The sequence below is a fragment of the Hippopotamus amphibius genome, chromosome 2 (genome assembly GCF_030028045.1).
Source record: "Hippopotamus amphibius kiboko isolate mHipAmp2 chromosome 2, mHipAmp2.hap2, whole genome shotgun sequence".
In the NCBI taxonomy this organism is placed as follows: Eukaryota; Metazoa; Chordata; class Mammalia; order Artiodactyla; family Hippopotamidae; genus Hippopotamus; species Hippopotamus amphibius.
The window spans coordinates 1379469-1398513 of NC_080187.1; the positions used below are offsets into that span (position 1 = coordinate 1379469).

The 19045-nt window shown below is 60.8% G+C and overlaps 2 protein-coding genes across 8 annotated transcripts; one reads left to right on the top strand and one right to left on the bottom strand.

Annotated features, from left to right (window-relative positions):
• Positions 1–11206, bottom strand: PMPCA (peptidase, mitochondrial processing subunit alpha). 4 transcript variants are annotated; one of them, XR_009051506.1, is made up of 15 exons: positions 11116–11206; positions 9920–10122; positions 9102–9181; positions 8785–8867; positions 7168–7262; positions 6383–6483; positions 5741–6004; positions 5359–5451; positions 5164–5282; positions 4967–5057; positions 4816–4878; positions 3271–3415; positions 2094–2259; positions 465–729; positions 1–332 (listed from the first exon to the last, which is right to left on the bottom strand). XR_009051506.1 is itself a non-coding variant. In XM_057724077.1 (14 exons), exons 1-14 carry the CDS (start codon positions 11184–11186, stop codon positions 690–692), a joined length of 1614 nt encoding a protein of 537 aa, XP_057580060.1. In that variant the 5' UTR covers positions 11187–11206; the 3' UTR covers positions 1–689. The 4 variants fall into 4 exon arrangements, 3 of the variants coding, with proteins under 3 accessions (XP_057580060.1, XP_057580062.1, XP_057580061.1); XM_057724077.1 differs by having other exon boundaries at positions 1–729; XM_057724079.1 differs by having other exon boundaries at positions 3–729; positions 2066–2259.
• Positions 11207–11268: 62 nt separating this feature from the next.
• ENTR1 (endosome associated trafficking regulator 1) lies at positions 11269–17746 on the top strand. 4 transcript variants are annotated; one of them, XM_057724080.1, is made up of 10 exons: positions 11269–11479; positions 11576–11725; positions 12385–12453; positions 13202–13314; positions 13596–14003; positions 14694–14791; positions 15060–15171; positions 15471–15533; positions 15939–16078; positions 16744–17746. In XM_057724080.1, exons 1-10 carry the CDS (start codon positions 11410–11412, stop codon positions 16841–16843), a joined length of 1323 nt encoding a protein of 440 aa, XP_057580063.1. In that variant the 5' UTR covers positions 11269–11409; the 3' UTR covers positions 16844–17746. The 4 variants fall into 4 exon arrangements, with proteins under 4 accessions (XP_057580063.1, XP_057580064.1, XP_057580066.1 ...); XM_057724081.1 differs by lacking the exon at positions 14694–14791 and adding an exon at positions 14568–14641 and having other exon boundaries at positions 11270–11479; XM_057724083.1 differs by lacking the exons at positions 12385–12453; positions 14694–14791 and adding an exon at positions 14568–14641 and having other exon boundaries at positions 11270–11479.
• Positions 17747–19045: the final 1299 nt, after the last annotated feature.

Sequence of the window (19045 nt, forward strand, 5' to 3'; positions counted from 1 at the left end):
TCCATATTTATATTTTTTAATAAATGCATATATTGAATCTTAAACTCTTCCTGGCCAAAGACTGAGCCCTCGAAAGAACCCGCCTGCTGCCAGCCTGTCCTTACAGTGCTCTTGTAAGAAGAGGCTGTCACACCCCAAGGCAGGAGGCTCAGTCTCACCTGCTTCCCACATGGTCTGCTCACACCGCCCCCAGGTAAGTGTTCACTGGAAGGGGGCTATTAGGGAAAAGTGAATACTTCAGACTTGAGTGAAGCACAATGAAGGATGTGACAGTTCCAGCGAGTACCGTGTCCAACGTGTATCAGCCTCGGCTTCCAAACTACGCGCCCGCCCTTTGATACAAAAGGGAGAAACTCCATTAACGGGAAGGCACAGCCCATCGCATCCATTCCAGGAAACTCTTTAAGATTGTACGTATAAAATCTTGCTCAAAGAACGTGCCGTTGAGCTTTGAATCAACTCACAAAAAATCTCATTACAAAGATTTCTGTCGTGACGGGGCTCGAAATGAGTAGGGTTTTACGGATTCTTTCTAGACTTTTTTTCTGACCCAGGTCACAGAGCAGAGGGGGTTCACGTCATGCTGCAGTGCGTTCGTGTGGCTTGAGACGGAGCTTCCTGTCCTTGAAGGGGGGCCGCTGCGTGCATCTCGAAGGTCCTAAGGGAAGCCGTTGGCTTCATATGGGCCATCAGGCTTTCGATGAGCGGGATCTCACGTGGAACATTAGGCTGAAATTCAAATGAATGCACGTGAAGTGGACCAGGAGTGGAAAAGGAGCTCCGTGAGGAGTTGTGAAGTTGCCACCACGTGTGCGGGTGGTTTCTAAACCCTGGCTGCCCTCCTCTCCAGGGCGGCACCTGGCAGCTGCCAGACCCTCCCCAGTCCCCAAGGGGCGGACGACCGAGGGGATGACAAAGGCGCACACGTGTGGAGTGGGTGGGGCGTACGTGGTGGCGGGAAGGCCCCCGAGGAAAGGAGGGGTGAGGGGAGGAGAGAAGGACGGGTGGGCGTCCAGGGAGCAGCAGACCCAGGTGAGCACCAGCTCCCACAACACACCTGGGTCAGGCCGGGACGCCTTGTGCTCCCTCCCCCCGCGGGAGCCCCGGAAAGTTCCTAACTGGAGTCCACGCTGCTGGCCCTCTTGTCACATGCCTGGGGCTCCACCCAGTGGACTGGAGTGGGGCAGCAATGCAGGGCAGGGGTCCGGACGCCCCCCCACCCGCCAGGGTACGTGCGCGGCAAAGGGATGGAGATAAAGGGATGGCGGCTCCGGGGAGAGGAGGAGACGTGATGGTGGTGACAGACATTTACTGACAGCATCAGATCAGCCCTGCCTCTCCCAGCTGGACGGCGGGGGCTGCTGGAGACGACCCTTCCCCACAGAGCTGTGCTGCCGGGTCTGTGCAGCCACTGACCCCGCGGATGGCCAGGACGCCGCCCTCTGAGCCACAGCAGCGTCCCCGCTGAAGCACGGCAGCGTCGGAAGGACCTGAGACAGCCCGTGTGGGTGCCCAGGCCTGCAGCGCCCTGTCACCAAGGCCACCTGACCCTACAGGGCGCCCCACGCAGCCTCAGTCCCCCAACACCTTCACAACGCACCCCACCCGTCCAGTCTAAGGAAGCCCAGCGCCCCGCGCCGAGCGCCAAGCGTGAGGCCCCCCCCCGCAGGCGACGCTGGGTGATGTGCTGCTCCAGGACCCTCGAGGTGCTGGCGTGGGCGGCCCGGGGCCCCTGCAAGCAGGCGGGCTGCGGCCCACCAGCCTCTGAAGAGAGGTCAGGCCTCACCGCTCAACAACTGCCAGGCTCAGGGACCGCACGGCGCCCCCACCTGCCAAAGCTCCCTGAGGAGCAGGAAGACCAGCCGGGCTGGAGCCCAGTGGCTGCCCCATCCTCCCTGCGCCCCCGTCTCTGCCGCAGCGGTGCAGAGCAATCTTTATTCCACTGGCCTGCACGTCCAGTTCTGAAGGAGCTGTGCTCTGGTAACCGTCCACTCATGTCTAGAAAAGTCCCACCGTCTACACTGTCTACAAACATTTGCTCTAAAGTCACCCCAAAGAAACGCACACAGAAGGTGCTGCCGCGGCGCCTCTACCGGAAGAGCCGGTACGTCCGGGGCAGGCGCCCGTCCTTGCTGGCCAGCGCCGCCTGGATATGCTCGTAGGTGGGCAGGTCACTCAGGTCCCCCAGGGCGGCCACTGCGGGCTTCCTGCGGAGCATCCCAGAAGCCACTCTCCTGACGTCCTCTGGCTTCACGTCGCCTGGCATGGGGAGAGAGGTGTCAAGGGACTCCCGACCCTGCACAGATCCCACCTCTCTCCACGCGGGGCCGTGACCCTCGGCAGACCAAGGGGTCCCCACCTGCCACCACCCCCCACCTGCGGGGAAGGGGTGCCGAGGACCCCGGAGGGTCCGAGCACAGCCGGGCGGGGGCTGCACGGTGCATCAGGGTGAAGCTCCTGGGTAAATGGGCGAGTGTCCATTTCAAACGCACAAGGGCGTGCCCATCCCAGCAGGCGTGAGCGGAACTGACCCCTCTGCCCATCGCCCACGTGGCGCGCCTGCCGGGAGGGGAAACCAGACCCTCGGGGCTGCGGGGACAGAGGGGACAGAGGGGGAGGCTGGAACGGGGGGCCCGAGAGGCTGCACGCGCGGCCTGGCCTTCAGAGGAGGGAAACACACCCCCAGGAGCTTATTTTCCACAGGAGACGAGGCCTCAGGGAGAGCAGGTGCTGTCGTACTCGAGGGTCTGAGGGGCCCCTCCAAAGGAGGACAAGGGTCCACGAGTGGGCAGGGCAAGCGCTGTCCCAGCAGGACTCCAAACCCAGGAGACGCCCGCAGGCGGTGTCCGCTTCACGGCAGGGGACTTGCCTCCGCAGGGCAGGAGGCGGACCCTTTGGGAATCTGAGGAAGCTAAGGTTAACCTGTCCCCCAAAGAAGCACAAGCGAGTAAAGCTTGCCAGCCAACCGGAAGAAGTTCAGGACCTCCTGAAGGTCACTCGTGGGTGGTCACGGAGAACTGGGCCCACACCCCTGCCACAGAGCCCCCACGGCCCCGCCGCTGGAGCTGGTGCCTGTCCACGTGCCACACGCTCTCCACCCACTTTCCCACTGAACCTGCACTAAAACCTGGAGGGGTCGTGAGAGACCCTCTCATGAGGGGGAAAGAAGCTGGGGGCGCACGGCGGAGGCACTCAGCGGGCGCTGCAGGGCCAGACGGGGCTTGGGGTGCGGGCCCACCGTGCCCTCCCGGCCCCAGGCCCAGGACTCACGGATGAGGGCGCACAGCTCGTGGGGCAGCTTCCTGGAGCGGGTGGCCAGCACCTGCCTCCCCACATCCTCGAAGACGACGGGCCTGGCCTCCAGGTTCATCATGAGCATGGACGTGAGCTGCGTCTTGGCCCGCTCCAGCTCCACCTGCGGGGCCACACGGCTCAGCCCCAGGGCTCACGGCCCACTCCCCGGCCCCTCGCGGACGGCCCGGCCAGCAGCGGGGCTGAGGGGCGTGTGCTGGCGGAGGGCCTCCCGCTCACCCCAGGCTGCCTAAGGGAAGATGGCGCCCCGTGCAAACCCTGCCGCGCGTCGTCCTGTACGCTGCTGCGGTCCGGGCGGGAACTACCCTAACGCGGTCTCTAGCGCACTCGGAACCAGGGACAAGCACGTGCTTCCCTGGACTTCTTGTGTTCAGTCTGCCACACAGCATGAGCAGGGAAAAAAGTCAAACACCCACACTCCAGGACCCCAAAACTGGTCACACGTCAAAATCACAAGGAAAACAAATTCAACGCAGGCTCTGGGGCTCCCCCCGAACCCCGGAGCAGGGCCAGGCAGCTGTGTTCACCGCGCTCCCTGGGAAGTCGGCCGAAACCAGCTCCAGCTACCAGCTCTGCATCCACGGCCTCTCTGGCCACGTAAGAAGTTTAGGACTGTGCAGTCCAGCGGGTTCCGGCCCCGAAGCCCAGCCTGGAGCGTGAGGGCCCGGAGGAGCAGGTGCTGGAAAACCCCTCAGCTCTCAAGAGTCTGTCTTTTAAGTGAAACAACAGGTCGTGTTCACTTTTGCAACTTCAGGCAAATCGTTTCCATCTCAAATTGCCTTCACGTTAGAGAAAAAAATACTGTTCTAGCAGGATACTAATGGAACCACCAAGTATACATCTTTAAACATGTCTGTTTTTTAAGGAATGCTTCTTTTTCTAATTAAAGAGGGAACATGTGGTTATTTCAAAAAACACAGAACGTGCAGAAAAGAAGCTCTACAGGTGAAGCGCACGCACTGAGCCCAGAAGCAGATGGCTCGCACTCTGGGCTTCTCTGCTGCTGCATGTGCCTGTGTGCACGCGTGTGTGCACGTGTATGCGCTCGCTCCCGCGTGTGGGGTGGACATAAAACCTGCGGACTTGTGCCAGTTCTGGTTCAGGGAGAAAACAAGACTTCTAAAGACACATGGCATAAAAAACTAAATTAAAAAAAAGGGAAAACAAAAACTCAGCTCAAAACATAAACCAGAGCCAGGAAAGAGCTAGGAAACCACCCCGGTGGCTGGCGCTGTGCAGCGCTGCGCCGATTCAGCCGCGTACAGGACACAGGGCAGGCACGGCTCGGTCAGAGCAAGCAGAGCTGGCGCCAGGGGTTCACGGCATTGAGACCAGGGAGGATGGGCCCCCGGGGCAGGTCTGGGCCACTTGTGGGCTGCACCGTCCTGGCTAGGATGCTGGTGGGGTGGGCACAAAGCACAGCTTGCCGCCGGCCTCCCCTCCACCGCGCGCTCTACCCGCCACACCGTGGGGATGAGGGAGATGGCTCCAAGCCGTACTCACCACGTCCACACTGCCGGCCATTAACACAAACTCCCGCGTGACGATCTCCACCATCTCTCGCACCTGTAAGAGCGCAGGGCACGGGAGAGCATGACCCCGGCCCGGCCGCCCGCGGCCCCCGGTCCCGCAGAGATGCAGACCCCGCGCTCACCTGTCTGGGGTCGGCGCTGGCGTGGATGCACAGCAGGCCCGTGTCCTCGTAGCTGTGGTGGTAGGAGGTCGCGTTGTACATCCAGTGGTGCCTGCGAGGGACGCGGAGGGAGGGACAGCAGGAAGGCGTCACAGCCCCGAAGCCCACTCGGCTGGGCCGCTGGCCCCAACGCAACCGGGGGAGGGGCGCCGACGCACCTGTTGAGCACGTTGAGGTAGAGCCTGGTGAACATGCCCTTGCCGGGCCCGCCGGCCGAGAAGGAGCCGCCGCCGCCCATCATCATGTTCAGCACTGCGAAAGCGATGAAGTCCGCCTCCTGCCGGACACCAGCACAGAGCTCAGCCGGGGGGCGCCACCCGCTGCGGGAAGCCGCGCCCGGGCCCCGGACTCACCAGGAAGGAGCAGCTCTCCAGGCCGATCATGACGTGCGCGAGCTCGGGGAACGGGGCGGGGCCCAGGCTGACGCTGGACATGTCTCTCTCCAGCTGCAACCAAGAAGGGACGCGTGTGCTCCGTGAGAGACCGGCAGCCTCGCCTGCGTCTCAGGTCAGCTGGTCTACGATCGGGCCTACAGAAACCCTACACGACCGTCAGGAAACGCCCTCGAAGGCGAGAGCCGGCCGAGCCTCCGGCCCAGATTGAACTCGGTTCTGACGAGAACGTGGGCTAAGCGGAAGCCAGGTTAGGGTTCACTGACACCTTCAGGATAAACACGAGATCGATCACACCGAAAAAAGCCGTCAAAGTGCGCGCAACCCCAGGTCACGGCTGTACCTTGACGATGCCCCCGGTGTACTGTGCCACCGATCTGTCCACGTGCGCGGCCGCCCCACTGCCCCAGGCGGGCCGGGTTCCCAGGAGGTGCTTTCGGGCACATTCCACCAGCTGCTCATGCTCCACCCCCACCCCGGCCAGCACCATGCGGTCGGGGGTGTAGTAGCTTCTCAGGTAGGAATGGAGCACGTCTCGATCAATCTTTGCTATGTTCTCTGTGGGGCAGAAACGGTGGAGGCCAACTGTGTTTTCCCTGTAAGCAGCCTTGGTAAGGAAGCAAGAGAAACACGAGTGACAAAGAGAACACAGCCAGGCCCCCCCGGTGAGCTGGGCCCGCGGCCATCCGCAGCCAGACGGGAAAGCCCACCCGCTGCTCCTTTCAGCTACCATCTGGCAGGAGCAGCTTTGTGTGTTTACAAAAATAGTAAAACCTGTCTCTCCAGAACGAAGATTCATAAGAAGTGTAAATTAAAAGGCTCACTGCCCAGATCTCATCACTGTAAGAACCGGGAAGTTGAAAACCTGCACAACTAGCAAATACAGAGATCACGAACGTTCTGCAAGGTGGCACCGGGCAGGCGCGCAACCCCCCAGCGCCTGGCTCCGGGGGCGAGGCTGCGGCGTGGCCCGCGTCCGCCTCACCTCATGGATCATCTCGGTGAGAAGCGGCTCCGGGTCGGGCCGCATGCTGAGGTCCTCCAGCTCAAACCGCACAGCCATGCGCGCCATCTCCATTTCCTCAGCTGCAAAGAACCACAGACGAGGCTTGGACAGACGCCGGGCCAGGCCCAGCGGGGCGGGGCGGCGGGCGTGGGCGCAGTCTCCTCTGCACTTCTCTGGGGCAGGCCTGGGGGACGCCTGTGCGAGCGAGGGGGAGAGCGCCTCGCAGGCCAGGACCGGAGGAACTGGGCCTCCTCTGGCTCTGCCGTGAAGCAACCACCCGGACCTGCTCCGAGCCGCGGCCTCCTCCCCGTAAGAAGCACTCGGGTCCCGGGACACGCGCGCAAAGGTCGGAAGGCGGACTCGCAGCCTGGGAGCCCAAGCCAGGCTGTGTGAAACAGAGGGCAGCTGCCCCGGCCTGCCCCGCCCCTGGAGAGAGCTCCAAGTCCCGCCATCTGCAAGGCAGAGGAAAGCGACAGGGACACGGAAACTTCCGGTAGCATGTCAGTCAGGGTTTTTAAACATCGTCTGAGTGCCTTTCTGAAATGAAAGTACCCAGTTCACGACAGACGTCAAAGGGCACAGAGAGATGTGCCCAAGTTTCAGCATCGAGAACGTTTCTAACTCTGAGCGTCGCCTCCAGGGACCCCGTGCTGGGGGGTGGGCCCAAAGCTCCAGTAACAGGGCCCCGGGGGAGGGCGCGCTGTGTGTCAACATACCGCCCAGCACCCCACCCCAGGGAGCCCTCAAGCAGCCCAGATGCACACCTGTTAGCCTGGGGTGCAGGACCACGTCCGCCAGCAAGCCAACCACCGTGTCCAGGCCTTTAGCATCAGCAGACACAGCATACATGGTGGTGTCTCTGGAAAAACCAACAAAACCAACACTGGGGGCACAGAGGTCACGACAGGTGTATGTTTACGCCATCCTGCACTGCGGGTCCGCACACTCCTGGGGCTTTTCCCCTCTCCTGTCTCACGGCGTACACTCTCAGCAGGCAGGAGCCACAGCTGCGCACAGGCTAAGCGCACAGCCAAACTGGAGAGGCAGCTCGGAGCCACTTTCACCAGCACAGGCCCCTCGGGGGCTACTCGTCATCCTGTGCCGACTGTCCGCTATGCGAACTGTCCAGTGGGCGCATGCCTGCCTCAGACAGCTGGGGCACAGAGCCCGGCTGTAACAGTAGCTCACAGCACAAGATGCTGTCATCAGACAGGCGCACTAGGGCAGTCGGGGCAGGCGCAAGCGTGACAACCACAGAGCCACGAGGAGGGCACAGTCAGGCGGGAGACCCCGCAGAGCAGACACGGCTGCCACGTGGAGAGGAGCACGCCCTGGAGGGGAGACACGGCCATTCTCACCAGGGAAGTGCTGTGGGGCAGAACACAGGCCTGCCTGACCAGAAGAAGAGGCTCCCCACAGAGACGGAAGAAGTGATTTTACACAAGAACACAGGCAGTGAGTCTGGACTTCATTCACAGGCAGCCAGGGGCCACACGTTTTTGAAGAGATTCTTTTTTGAGTGTGTGAATACGTTGCCGCCATGCTAACTCTAACTCTTAGCATTTAACATATGTTTCCTCCGTAACTTTTCAGCATTCAGGTTGAAATAACCAACCGCTTAAAAAGGTGTATCCTGGGACTTCCCTGGCGGTCCAGTGGTTCGGACTCTGTGCTTCCACTGCACGGGGTGCGGGTTCGATCCCTGGTCGGGGAATTAAGATCCCGCAAGCCACCCAGCGTGGCAGAAAAAAAAAAAAAAAAAAAAAAGGAAAGAGGTGTGACCTTTGACAGCTCATCTCACACGGCCCTGAACAGAGCTTCCTGAACACGCCCCACATCGGGCAGACACCACCACCGGCCTTTGTCCACAGCACCCCTACCCATCTGTGCCCCAGCAGCCTACTGAACTTTCTCCACCCCAAACAGACCGCTGCCTCTTCCAAGCTGAGCCTTCGCACCTGCCACTCCCTGGGTCTGAGCCACGGTCTCCCCTCCTCCTATCTTGCAAACTCCTTCAAGCAGTCCCAATGTCAAGCTGCCTACCATTCCTTTCCTGACTCATCCCCCCTGCCCCCGCCACCCTTGGTCCGTGGCTCCCTGGTCCACCACCTGTGGTGCAGCCCTCTGCCTGATCTGTAAGCATCTCAGGGACAGGCCTGCTCTGTGTCCCCAGTGCCCAGCCAGCAGCCTGGCTCAAGTGACAGGGGAGGCAGCCCTCTGTGTAAGTGCTGCCACCCATCCAAGTCTCTGCCTGGACCAGGGCTCACGTCTCACCATTCACCTCCACAGCCTCTCTGATGGGAGGGCTCAAGGCGGACTCTGACCAAGGACGAGAACAACAGTTCCACGTGATGTGAGTCTGTACGTGAAAGCTGACGTACCTCGATGCCTGGCAGTCACAAATACCCCCCTGCTTCTCCAAAGTAAGCAGAATTTCATCTTTGCTGTCAAATCGGTCAGTAGACTAGGAAAAATAAATGAGAAGACCTATATCATCAATCCAAAACAACCTCCAAAAACACAGTTTTTAAGAAAAAGATTTCCTTTTGCTTTCAAAACACATTAAGTCATCTTTTAACTTAGAAAGCTTTAATTAGTATTAACTTGGCAACTTAATCATTTATTCAATAACCATTCTAAAAAAACAAAACTTGATAGATTCTTCCCTAGTCTCCAAAATTACAAACTGGACACTGACCGAAAATGCCAATTTTTCCAAAAAGTGAGCAATTCCACTGAGATATTTCGCTTCGTATCTTGATCCAGAATTAATAAGAACTAGCGATAAAAAGAAAATTGACAAATTAACTAAGATGTTCAAAGGGGAAGATTTAATCAAAACAAACCATGACTAAACAGCCAGATTTAAACATATGAGGATAACGGGTACATACATTACCTTGATTTTGAAAGTTCCACAGCTACATAGGTCAGTAATTATAGAATTATGGGCTTTACACTCATGGTAGAAAACTTTTTGGAGGTCTTCCCTGGTGGCACAAGGGTTAAGAATGCGACTGCCAATGCAGGGGACACGGGTTCAATCTCTGGGCCAGAAAGATCTCATGTGCTAAAGAGCAACTAAGCCCGTGCGCCACAACTGCTGAGCCCACATGCTGCAACGACTGAAGCCCACGCGCCTAGAGCCTGTGCTCCGCAACAAGAGAAGCCACTGCACTGAGAAGCCCTCGCACCACAACAAAGAGTAGCCCCTGCTCTCCACAGCTAGAGGAAGCCCGCGAGCAGCAACGAAGACCCAACGCAGCCAAGAACAAATAAATAAATAGATAGGTTAATAAACTTAAAAAAAAAACTTTTAGAATAACAGAAAGCTGGAAAGAAGGGGAAAAAACCCACCATCGGGAGAGCCACCATTCACACTCTGGGAGCTAAACTTTCAGACTCCACGCCACACTTTTTCACTCAGGTTACACTCCATGAACAATGCCCTAATTTCAATGAAGCGTCCCCTTAAGTGTTTGCGGGGCCACCCACCACACTACCAGCAGTACTCACTTCCTACTGTACAAAACTGTCCAAATTTATTTTGGGATGCCACACGAAGCCCATTATCCAGCGTGGTAACTTTGGTTTCAAACTTTTCTTGTCCATCAACTGTAGCAAAAACAGGCTTGGGGACTCCAGGCAAGGGTGAAGAGAGGGGAACGCTGGGGTAGGCGCTGCCACTACTGAACTGTCGGTGTGTGCGGGCTCCAAACCTGAAACACAGAAGGCGGCCCAGGTACAATACAGCTGAGACGACGTGACCTGCGGTGACCCCCCCCCACCCTGTGCAGTTGTATCTCGTGTGCATTCACACATCAGCATCTCCTCATCTAGAGGACTGATTTCCCCACGTCCCCAGAAAACAACGCAGAGGAGTGACCAAGAGCGCCACTGAGCCCACGGACCTGCGGCAAGTTGGTTCAGGTCTTTGGGCCTCCAAGGCCTCCTCTGTGAAACAGACAGGAACGACAGCCCCCCCCCCCCCCCCCCCCCGCCCCGGGGGGTTGCCGTGCGGGTTAAGCCCGAGTCTACATACGGAGCACCTGGCCAAGCCCCGCACTGCAACAGCCCGGCCGGCGGCTACAGGGAAGCCACGCCTCTTCACCTGGTCCCCACGGGGAGTCTGGCCTCCGACGCCCCCACCCCCAGGCCCGTTCCCGGGACACATCAGCCCCTGGCTGCGGTTCTCACGGCCCCCGCCTGCCCGGCCCACACTGTCCTCGGAGGCTGCCCCTCCCTCATCCTTCTACCTGAAGCTTCCTGCCGCTCAACGCAGCTCCCTCCCTTCGGAGCGTCCGCTGCCCCGGTTCGGGTCCCCGTCCGGCCCCGCTGCCCGGCTTCCGTCCCATCGCACCCGGGCCCCACGGCGCCCTGCCGCGCGGACGAGAGCGCCGGGGCGGGCGGGGCGCAGCGCGGCGGCCGCGGCTCCGGCGACCGCAGAACCCGCGCTCCGCGCCCGGTCGGCGCGGCCGCACAAGGGGGCACGCGGCCGGAAGGGGCCGGGCGGAGACGCCGCGTGGCCGCGGACCCGCCGCCGCCCGCCCGGGGGGAGAGGGCGGGAGGAGAGGCGGATGAGGCTGGGCCCCGGAGCCGCGGGGACCCGGCTGGGGTCTCGCCCTTCCAGCCCGCTCGCCGCGCGCCGCGCCGCGGAGGGCGGAAGCCAAAGGCGGAGCGTCCCGAGGGGCCCGGGCCCGCCCCCGGCTCACCTCAGCCGCGAGCAGCCCCCGGAGCCGCAGCCTCGCAGCAGGCGCGTCGCCGCCCGCACCACGGCCGCCATCTTGGGTCCCGCCCCCCGGTTCTGCCGTCACTTCCCGTTCCGCCCCCGGCGCCCCGCCCCCCCCGGCGCCGGCCCGCGGGCTGCGGGCTCGCGCTTCCGGTGCGCGCAGCGGAAGCAGCGGCCGGAGGCTTCGAGCGGCGGCCGAGCGGCGGGCGACGCGGGCGGGCGCCGCGGGGGCCATGGCGCCGTGGCTGCCGGGCTAGGGAGGGCCGGCGCCGCGGCGATGACGGGCTACGCGGGCCGCCCGGGCGTCCCCCCGCTGTCCCGGGCACGGAGCCTCGTCATTGCGGATGGTGAGCGGGCGGGGGGCGGGCGTCCGCGGCCCGGCGGCCGCGCCGAGGTCCGGGGGGGGCGGCCGCGCGGTGAAGTCGCTCGTGTCGTTATTGCAGCTCCCGCGTTCTGTGAGCGCCGGTCTTGCCTCCCCCAGCTAGACTGCGAGCGCCCGCAGGCCGGGGACCTGGAGTCCCGCTTCCTCGGCATTCGGCCGACGTTTACGTGCTGTGTGCCCAGCCCGGTGCTGGCTTCCGTGGGAGACGCAGGTGAGAGGCCGGGCGCCGGGAGTGCGGCCGAGAGTAGCTAGCAGTCCCGCCCCCCGGAGCCCACAGCCTGCTGGCGGAGAAGCCCCCGCCCCCCAGCCAGACCGCCCCGAGCCGCCGTGGTAAATGCCGGCGTCGAGGCGGGCCCGGGGCGTCGAGGCAGGCCCGGCGGGAGCGCAGGAAACCATCTCGCTCTGCGGTCGGAGGGTGAGGGCGCCTTCATCCCGTCGGCCAGGCTGGGAAATCAGGTGTGGCTATTCTCTGGTCGCCGCAGCCGGGCAGAGGCCGGCGTTGCTTCGTCCTAACTCTCCCCAAGCAGCTACCCCAACCGCCTGGGGTCCAGGGCGTTCAGGGAGCGTTTAGGTGGTACTGTCAGGGTCTCAGAGCCAGTGACAATCCCCAAGGGCGTCGGGGAGGCACCACGAGGCAGAGCAGGACGTGTGTCTGCCCCACTGGGCGTCAGACCCGTCAGGAGCTTTTTCAGAATCACAGGTGCCAGGGCCCGTGGAAGTCAGAGCATCTCCAGGGGCAGGAGCCCAGGGGCTTGTGCTTTGGAAGTTTCCTAGGCGGTGAAAACCACTGCATTAGAGACCCCACGTCAGAAAAGCAGTGGTCATAAAGGCTTCCCGTGGTCATGGTGGGGTGACGATGTTTCTTTGCAGATTTTGGCTATGGAAAGGGGAAAGGCACTAAGCAAGGTCCAACAGGAGCCCAGAACACATACTTTGGAGGTAGAGTGGTTTGGTAATCCTTTTTTTTTCTCTCCGCCCATGTTTCCACGTGCCAGGCACGTGCCCAGTGGCGGGGCTGTCAATCTGACAGCGTATAACTAGTTTACCTCGAGCCCCAAAGAGCAGGCAGGGGTGGAGCCCTACAGATTCAATCTTGACGCTCGGGGAGGGAAAGCGGGCACAGGGGCAAGAGAACCTGGGCATGAAGGATGGCAGGGGTGGGAGGTCACACCTAAGGGGTCAGAGGAGATCGTGGAGTTGGGGTGACAGGACCCAGCTTCATACAGGGTTGGCACCTGGGCTTGGGTCACTGGTGGGCCTGTGGGGCCGCGGTGTGGCTGGTTGGGTACTGGGCGAGTAGGAAAGCAAAGGGAAAGCTGGAGAGTGAGTAGGGAAAAGGCTGGAGGCAATGCAGTGATTCCCAGCACGGCTGCTGTGCCAGCCTCCAGTGTAGGCTGTGCCCCGAGCTTCTTGCATGGGAGTCTCAGAGGTCCCCAGGTGGACCCCGTGGGCAGCAGGGTGTGGGGACTGAGGGGCTGGGAACAGGAAGGAGAATTTAGAATGCCCAAGCTGGTCTGTTTTAACGGCCAGCTTTCTCATTTCCCAGTGTCACTGAGGCCTGGTGGGAGGATGAGGGCAGGGTTCCTGATCTCAGGTGGGGTCACATTCAGGAAAGAGCACCGAACACGGACGTTCCCTTTAAGGGTCTTCAGGAGATGTTTCGCATTTGTGATGTCTGTTGTTTCAGATGAGAAACTTGGAGATCTTGAAGAGGCAAATCCATTCTCCTTTAAAGAGTTTCTGAAAACCAAACACCTTGGCCTGTCGAAAGAGGACACCAGCAGCAGAATTTATCCAAAGGTAAATCCAAGGCGTTGTTCACAGCCATCTTAGGCAGAAAACCCTGCTGGAGGACGTCTCTCCTCTGACGTATAGCATTCTTCCCGAGGAGATGGTGCAGGAGTCGTGGGGCAAAGCCAAGCAACCGCTGCCCCCAGTGGAGAAGCCACGTGGGGTCCTTCCTGCCTCTCACCTTCCCGGTAGCCGAGACAGGCCTTTCTTTTTGTTCCAACGTCGGACATCTGGGAGGAACGGCCTGTGGTGGCTCCTGAGTCCGAGCGTTGCTCCCCTGTCTTGTTTAGGACGCCACGAGGCACTCACTGGGACTTGACTGCGACACCCTGCCCTCCCAAACCGTGGGCTATGGCCTGGAGTATCAGCAGCCATTTTTCGAAGACCCAACGGGGGCTGGCGACCTTCTGGACGAGGACGAGGACGAGGACGACGGGTGGAATGGGGCCTACCTGCCGTCCGCCATGGAGCAGACGCACTCCTCCCAGGTCGCCGCCAGCATGTCGCCCTGCAGCACGTACATCTCCTTTTTCTCCAACCCGTCCGAGCTGGTGGGGCCCGAGTCTCTGCCCCCCTGGACGCTGAGTGACTCCGACTCCCACGTCTCCCCGGCGGGGAGCCCCAGCACCGACTTTGCAGCCCACGGAGAGTCTCTGGGGGACAGGCACCTTCGGACCCTGCAGATAAGTTACGAAGCAGTAAGTGAGGGGGGCTGTGCGTTGGCGCCCTGGTTACAGCTCGTGTCTGAGCAGCATTTGGGGAGAAAACCTGCAGCCCTCCGGTGTCCTCGATGGCCTGGGGTTTGGGCTCCAAGGACAAGATGGTCTGTGGTGTCGCAGCTGCGCCAGAGTCGTCCGTGCTGACCAGAGTGAGCCTAACTGTCTGAGAAGTCCCGCAGAGGGCTGTGAGGGGGGCCGTCTTGGGCGTGAACTGGGGCAGAGAGAGACCCTCAAAGTGCTGCCCCTCAGGAAAGGGTCCACCCCAGCCGGTGGCTCGGGCACAGCTTGCCCAATGTCGTGAGGGCATTTGAAAAGTTATAATCACCTAAGAAAGAATTACAAGATCTGAGTAAAATGGGAGTCTGTGACTGTAGGTCTTTAAGAAAGCAGAGCGCTCTGTTCTTGGTTTGTCTCTGCACGTGGACTGTAGGGTGACTCTCTGTTAGATCTTTGTTTATCAAGAAGTTTCAGAGCCAAGCTGCAGAAGTAGATTCCTTTTGAGTGAGACACTGAGTTTCTAATAAGGATTTTCTTTTTCTACAGCTGAAAGATGAAAATTCTAAGCTAAGAAGAAAGCTGACTGAGGTTCAGAGCTTCTCTGAAACTCAAACAGAAATGTATGTAAGCTTTTAGTTAGGCTTGAAATTCACATCATTTTCTGACCCTCAGAGACCCCCGTGTGAAACCAATGATGAGGGTCGGAGCGGGACTGAGCCTGGGTCTCATTGCATCACATCCTCAGCCTCAGATACACCTCTTAGTTCTGTGTAAGAGTTTCTTTGAAACACTGGAGCAAAATCAGCCGCTCGTGATGACGGGGCAGCGCTGCCAGTCGGCCCCCAGGCGCCCGACTGCGAGCTGACTCGTGTCCAGCGCTGAGGGTGCAGCCTCACAGCTGTGCCTCCCGAGGCGCATTCTGAAACTTCGGGTTCCTGTGGGTTTTATCTGATCGCTCCCGTTACGACGCCTTGTAGTCTGACGTTATTAGAATTAGTCACAGGAGGTACTAATAACCTGGGGTTTTTCCTTAATGAGGGTGAGGACGCTTGAGCGCAAGTTAGAAGCCAAAATGATCAAGGAGGAGAGTGACTACCATGACCTGGAGTCGGTGGTGCAGCAGGTGGAGCAGAACCTGGAGCTCATGACCGTGAGCACTCGGGCTCCTGGGGGGGCGGGGCCGGCCCGGCTGGACATTGTGATGTGTCGGGGGTGTCCCTCCCTGCCGGGCACCCGCGTCCTGCCGCCTGGGCACGAGCGTCTGGGTGGGCCCAGGCAGCCCACAGCGAGCAGGGGTCCCCACAGTGGGCTGCCCAGCCATGGGATGGGCCCCCCGGCTGGGGCTGCCCGTTGAGGAAGAGGGACTGGGAGGGAGGGGAGGCGTTCTGTGTCCACGTTCGCATATCAGTGACGCTTTTTTTTTTTCCTTTCTTGGTGGGGGAATAACAGAAACGGGCAGTAAAGGCAGAAAATCACGTCCTGAAGCTGAAGCAGGAAGTCAGCTTGCTCCAGGTAACTAGAGGGTCTCCAACGGTTTGCGTGCGGGTGAGTCCCAAACGTGAGGCCAGAGCGCCTGTGCTGGCTCCCCCCGCCCCTCCCCTGACAGGTGAAGCACCCAGGTCAGGACAGTGTGAGCTTTCCTCTCGGGCCTCCAGGTTGTGCCCAGCGAGAGGGTGGAGGGCGTCACTGTATGGGGGGGTGGGGCACACATGCTGGAGGACGGGTGAGGTGCGGGGATGGCATTAGGCCTGTGTGCCGGAGGAGGCCCCGCCCCTCAGTTAGGAAAGGGGGGCGGGGCGGGGCGGGGCAGCCCCTTATTGCCTCTAGGTAGGGTGCAGTGTTTGGTTTCAGTCCGATGGCCTTTTAGCTGCCGTCCCGTTTAGCCAAGAAGGTCCTAACGTGCCTCCCCGCCCCCAGGCGCAGGTCTCTAACTTCAAGCGTGAGAACGACGCCCTGCGGTCAGGCCAGGGCGCGAGCCTGACGGTGGTGAAGCAGAACACCGACGTGGCCTTGCAGAACCTCCGCGTCGTCATGAACAACGCACACGCCTCCATCAAGTGAGGGGGGAGAGGGGGAGGATCCCGTTCACCCCACGGTCACACGGCCCGTCCTCGGCCGGCAGGCCCTCGGCCGGCAGGCCCTCGACGGTCCGCGTGGGTAACTGTTCTCACCTGGGGAGCTTGAGGGTTAACGTCAGGCAGGTCTGAACCACCTACAGGACACCAAGATTTTGAGTGAAAAAGAATGATAGTACTTTCCCTCTTGTAAAAACACAAACTTGGAGGAGGCCCAGGACGGTGCTGGGCTCAGTGAGGCTCCTGGGAGGGGTTGGTTGCCCATCGTCCTGACCTGTCTCCTGCTGGGCAGAGCCCGGCGGACAGCAGGGTCCAGCCACAGCCGAGGGTAGGGAAGCCCATCTCGTTTAAGTTGAGTACGAAGTCTCTTGAGACTACATCTGAGGTGTAAAAACTGCATGTTTCATTCTGGAACTTCTTTGCTTTAATGCTTCTGGGGTTCTTTGCAGGGGGTGGGGGGGAGCTGGCATGTTGGGTGGCTTGTGGGATCTGAGTTCCTCAGCCAGGGATGGAACCTGTGTCCTGTGCCCCCTGCAGTGGAAGTGCAGAGCCCTAGCCACTGGACCGCGGGGGGAGCCCTGTAGCTTCTGTTACTGCCCTGAAGCAGCTGTAGAAGCCATCGTAACATCTGCTCTCTTTCATTTCAGGCAGCTGGTTTCTGGAGCTGAAACGTTGAATCTCGTTGCTGAGATCCTTAAATCTATAGACAGGATTTCTGAAATTAAAGAGCAGGGGGAGGAGTCTTGAGAACCACGGAGGTGCTTACAGCTCACAGCTCTGTTTATATCTTGAAACCACTACCCAGTCGATTCCAAGATGCCCACCGTGTCTCTGAATGTGCAGTCTTCCCCCATAGTAAAGATATTTATCATGAGACACTAACTTCCTGATCTGTAACCGTGTTACTGGCTGCGTGCAGGGAGGGGCAGCCCTTCTTGGTGAGCTCCCTGCTGTTTTATGGACGCTGATCATCTATGGGAAGATGTTTCTATAAAAGCCACTGTTTTTTTTATGTTTACTAAACGAAAACCACGGTTTTGTAATAAGTGTTTTCCGTTGTCATTCCAGAACGTTAACTAAGATAAGTTCAGTTGGATGCCTTTGCTCTCACAAGGAGAGAAACACTAAATGAGCCATAATATAAGCGCTTGCCTCGGACAGGGACGTGTGCCTTACTGCCGTCGCCCAGTGGCCCCTCTGCTCCCAATCCACTCCTTGAGCTTCGGGGGGGGGGGGGGGGGCGGGGCTGGTCCCTGCAGTTGGTGACCTGAGCGTGGACGCCCCACGAGGTGGTCACTGATGTCCTCCCGCAGGGGCCAAGGTCAGCACAGGCATTCCATGGTGGGATGCCGGCTAAGTGCATCTCGTTATGGGCTTTCAGGTTTGGAAAACTGTTTTTGGCTGGAGGGTTTTGATACGCATTCTAAGTGCCATCTTGTACACCGACGTTCAGGGACTTGGAGCCTAGGCAGGGCCTTCCCGGTCAGCAGCACCGGGCCTCCCAGGTGCCTTTCCAACCCCCGCCTGTCAGAGGGGAGGTGTAACATGCACTAGAGGCCTTTCTGGCTGTTTTCCTGTGGGTTTTTTTTTAATGAATGTCCTTTTCCCCTCCTGTTCAAATTGACAGTTTTCTAATTCAATAAATTCTAAAGTTCATATGCAGTGTCCATTTTTTTGCTAATTTAGCCCGTTCTTTCTGCGCGTGAATCACACTGCTGTCCTGGTCCTGACGGGTGGTCTGTGCTGTGAACGAAGCACTGGGCCTGGCCCGCGGTGTTGTGGGCACCCACAGTGGCTGCCGCGATGGCGCACTCTGCACCCGCCCAGAGTAGCTGTGTGTCTCGGGCGGGACAGACTGGAGGCTAGCATGGGAGCATCTGAGGCCACGTGGTTGGCTTTTCCAGAGGTTTGTACTGCTAGGCCCTCTGATCTCGGCCACAGGTGAGAGCCTGGTCTTACCCCCAGCCACCACCTCGTGCTCCTGCCTGTTGCTGAAAAGTGGGTCCTGGGATCCGTTTTCAGAGCAGACTTAAGACGGGGGCGTCTAGTGGGAGAGTTGAGTGAGGTTCTCTTCCGGATGTACACGCAAAGGGCGGCAGCTGCAGGGGAGGACGCGTGCGCCCACAGCCCTGCTGTGTGTGGAGAGCCCAGCATTTCACAGGGACTCGGTCAGCAGCCGCACGTGCCCTTCACCCGCCTGCCCACAGGCGAGGCTGGACGCGAGGCAGGGTGGCTCCCAGGGCAGCCCCGGGGGGTGTCCGCACCCCGCACCTTGCAGGGCTCCCTCCCCCGTCGCTGCAAGCAGAGGGGCTGGTGGGGCGGGGCGGGCAGGGGGTTCTGCAGGCAGCAAGGAGGGGTGCGCGCGCGGCGTCGGCGGCGCTGTGCTCCGCGCCCGTGGCGTGTTCCACAGGAAGAGGCTCCGCGCGAGAGCCCACGGCGGCTGGCCTTTGTTGAGCACGCATCTCCGCCTGCGGACCTGGGCCCCGCGGGGGCGGCGGGTAGGCGCGGGAGGGCCGGCGGCCCCGGCCGCATCGCTGCGGGTCCCGCGCGGGGCGCCAACGCCCTTCCCCGCCGCCCGCTCGCCCGCTGCAGGGGCGCCCGCTCCCGTCTCCCGCGACCCTCGCTCGCCTCCCACCGGCCCGGGAGGACGCCCGCCTGCCCGCCCCGCGGGGGCGCGTCGCGGGTGGGGAGGCGGCGGGCTCGGCGCGCGGGCCCCGCACGGCCCGGCCCGGACGGTCCCGAGCGCTCGGCAGGCCTCTCCCGGGCTCAGCCGAAGCCCCGGAGAGACAGACAGACCGGCACGGCGGCGGCGGCGGCGGCGGCGGGGGCCCACCGCGGGGGAGGGGACCGCGCGCGGCAGTCCCGAGGGCGGCCGCGCGGGGGCAGCCCCGCGCCGCCCGAAAGCTCCGTCCCGGCGTGCCCCGCGCCTCCGCCGCGGCCGGGCAGGCG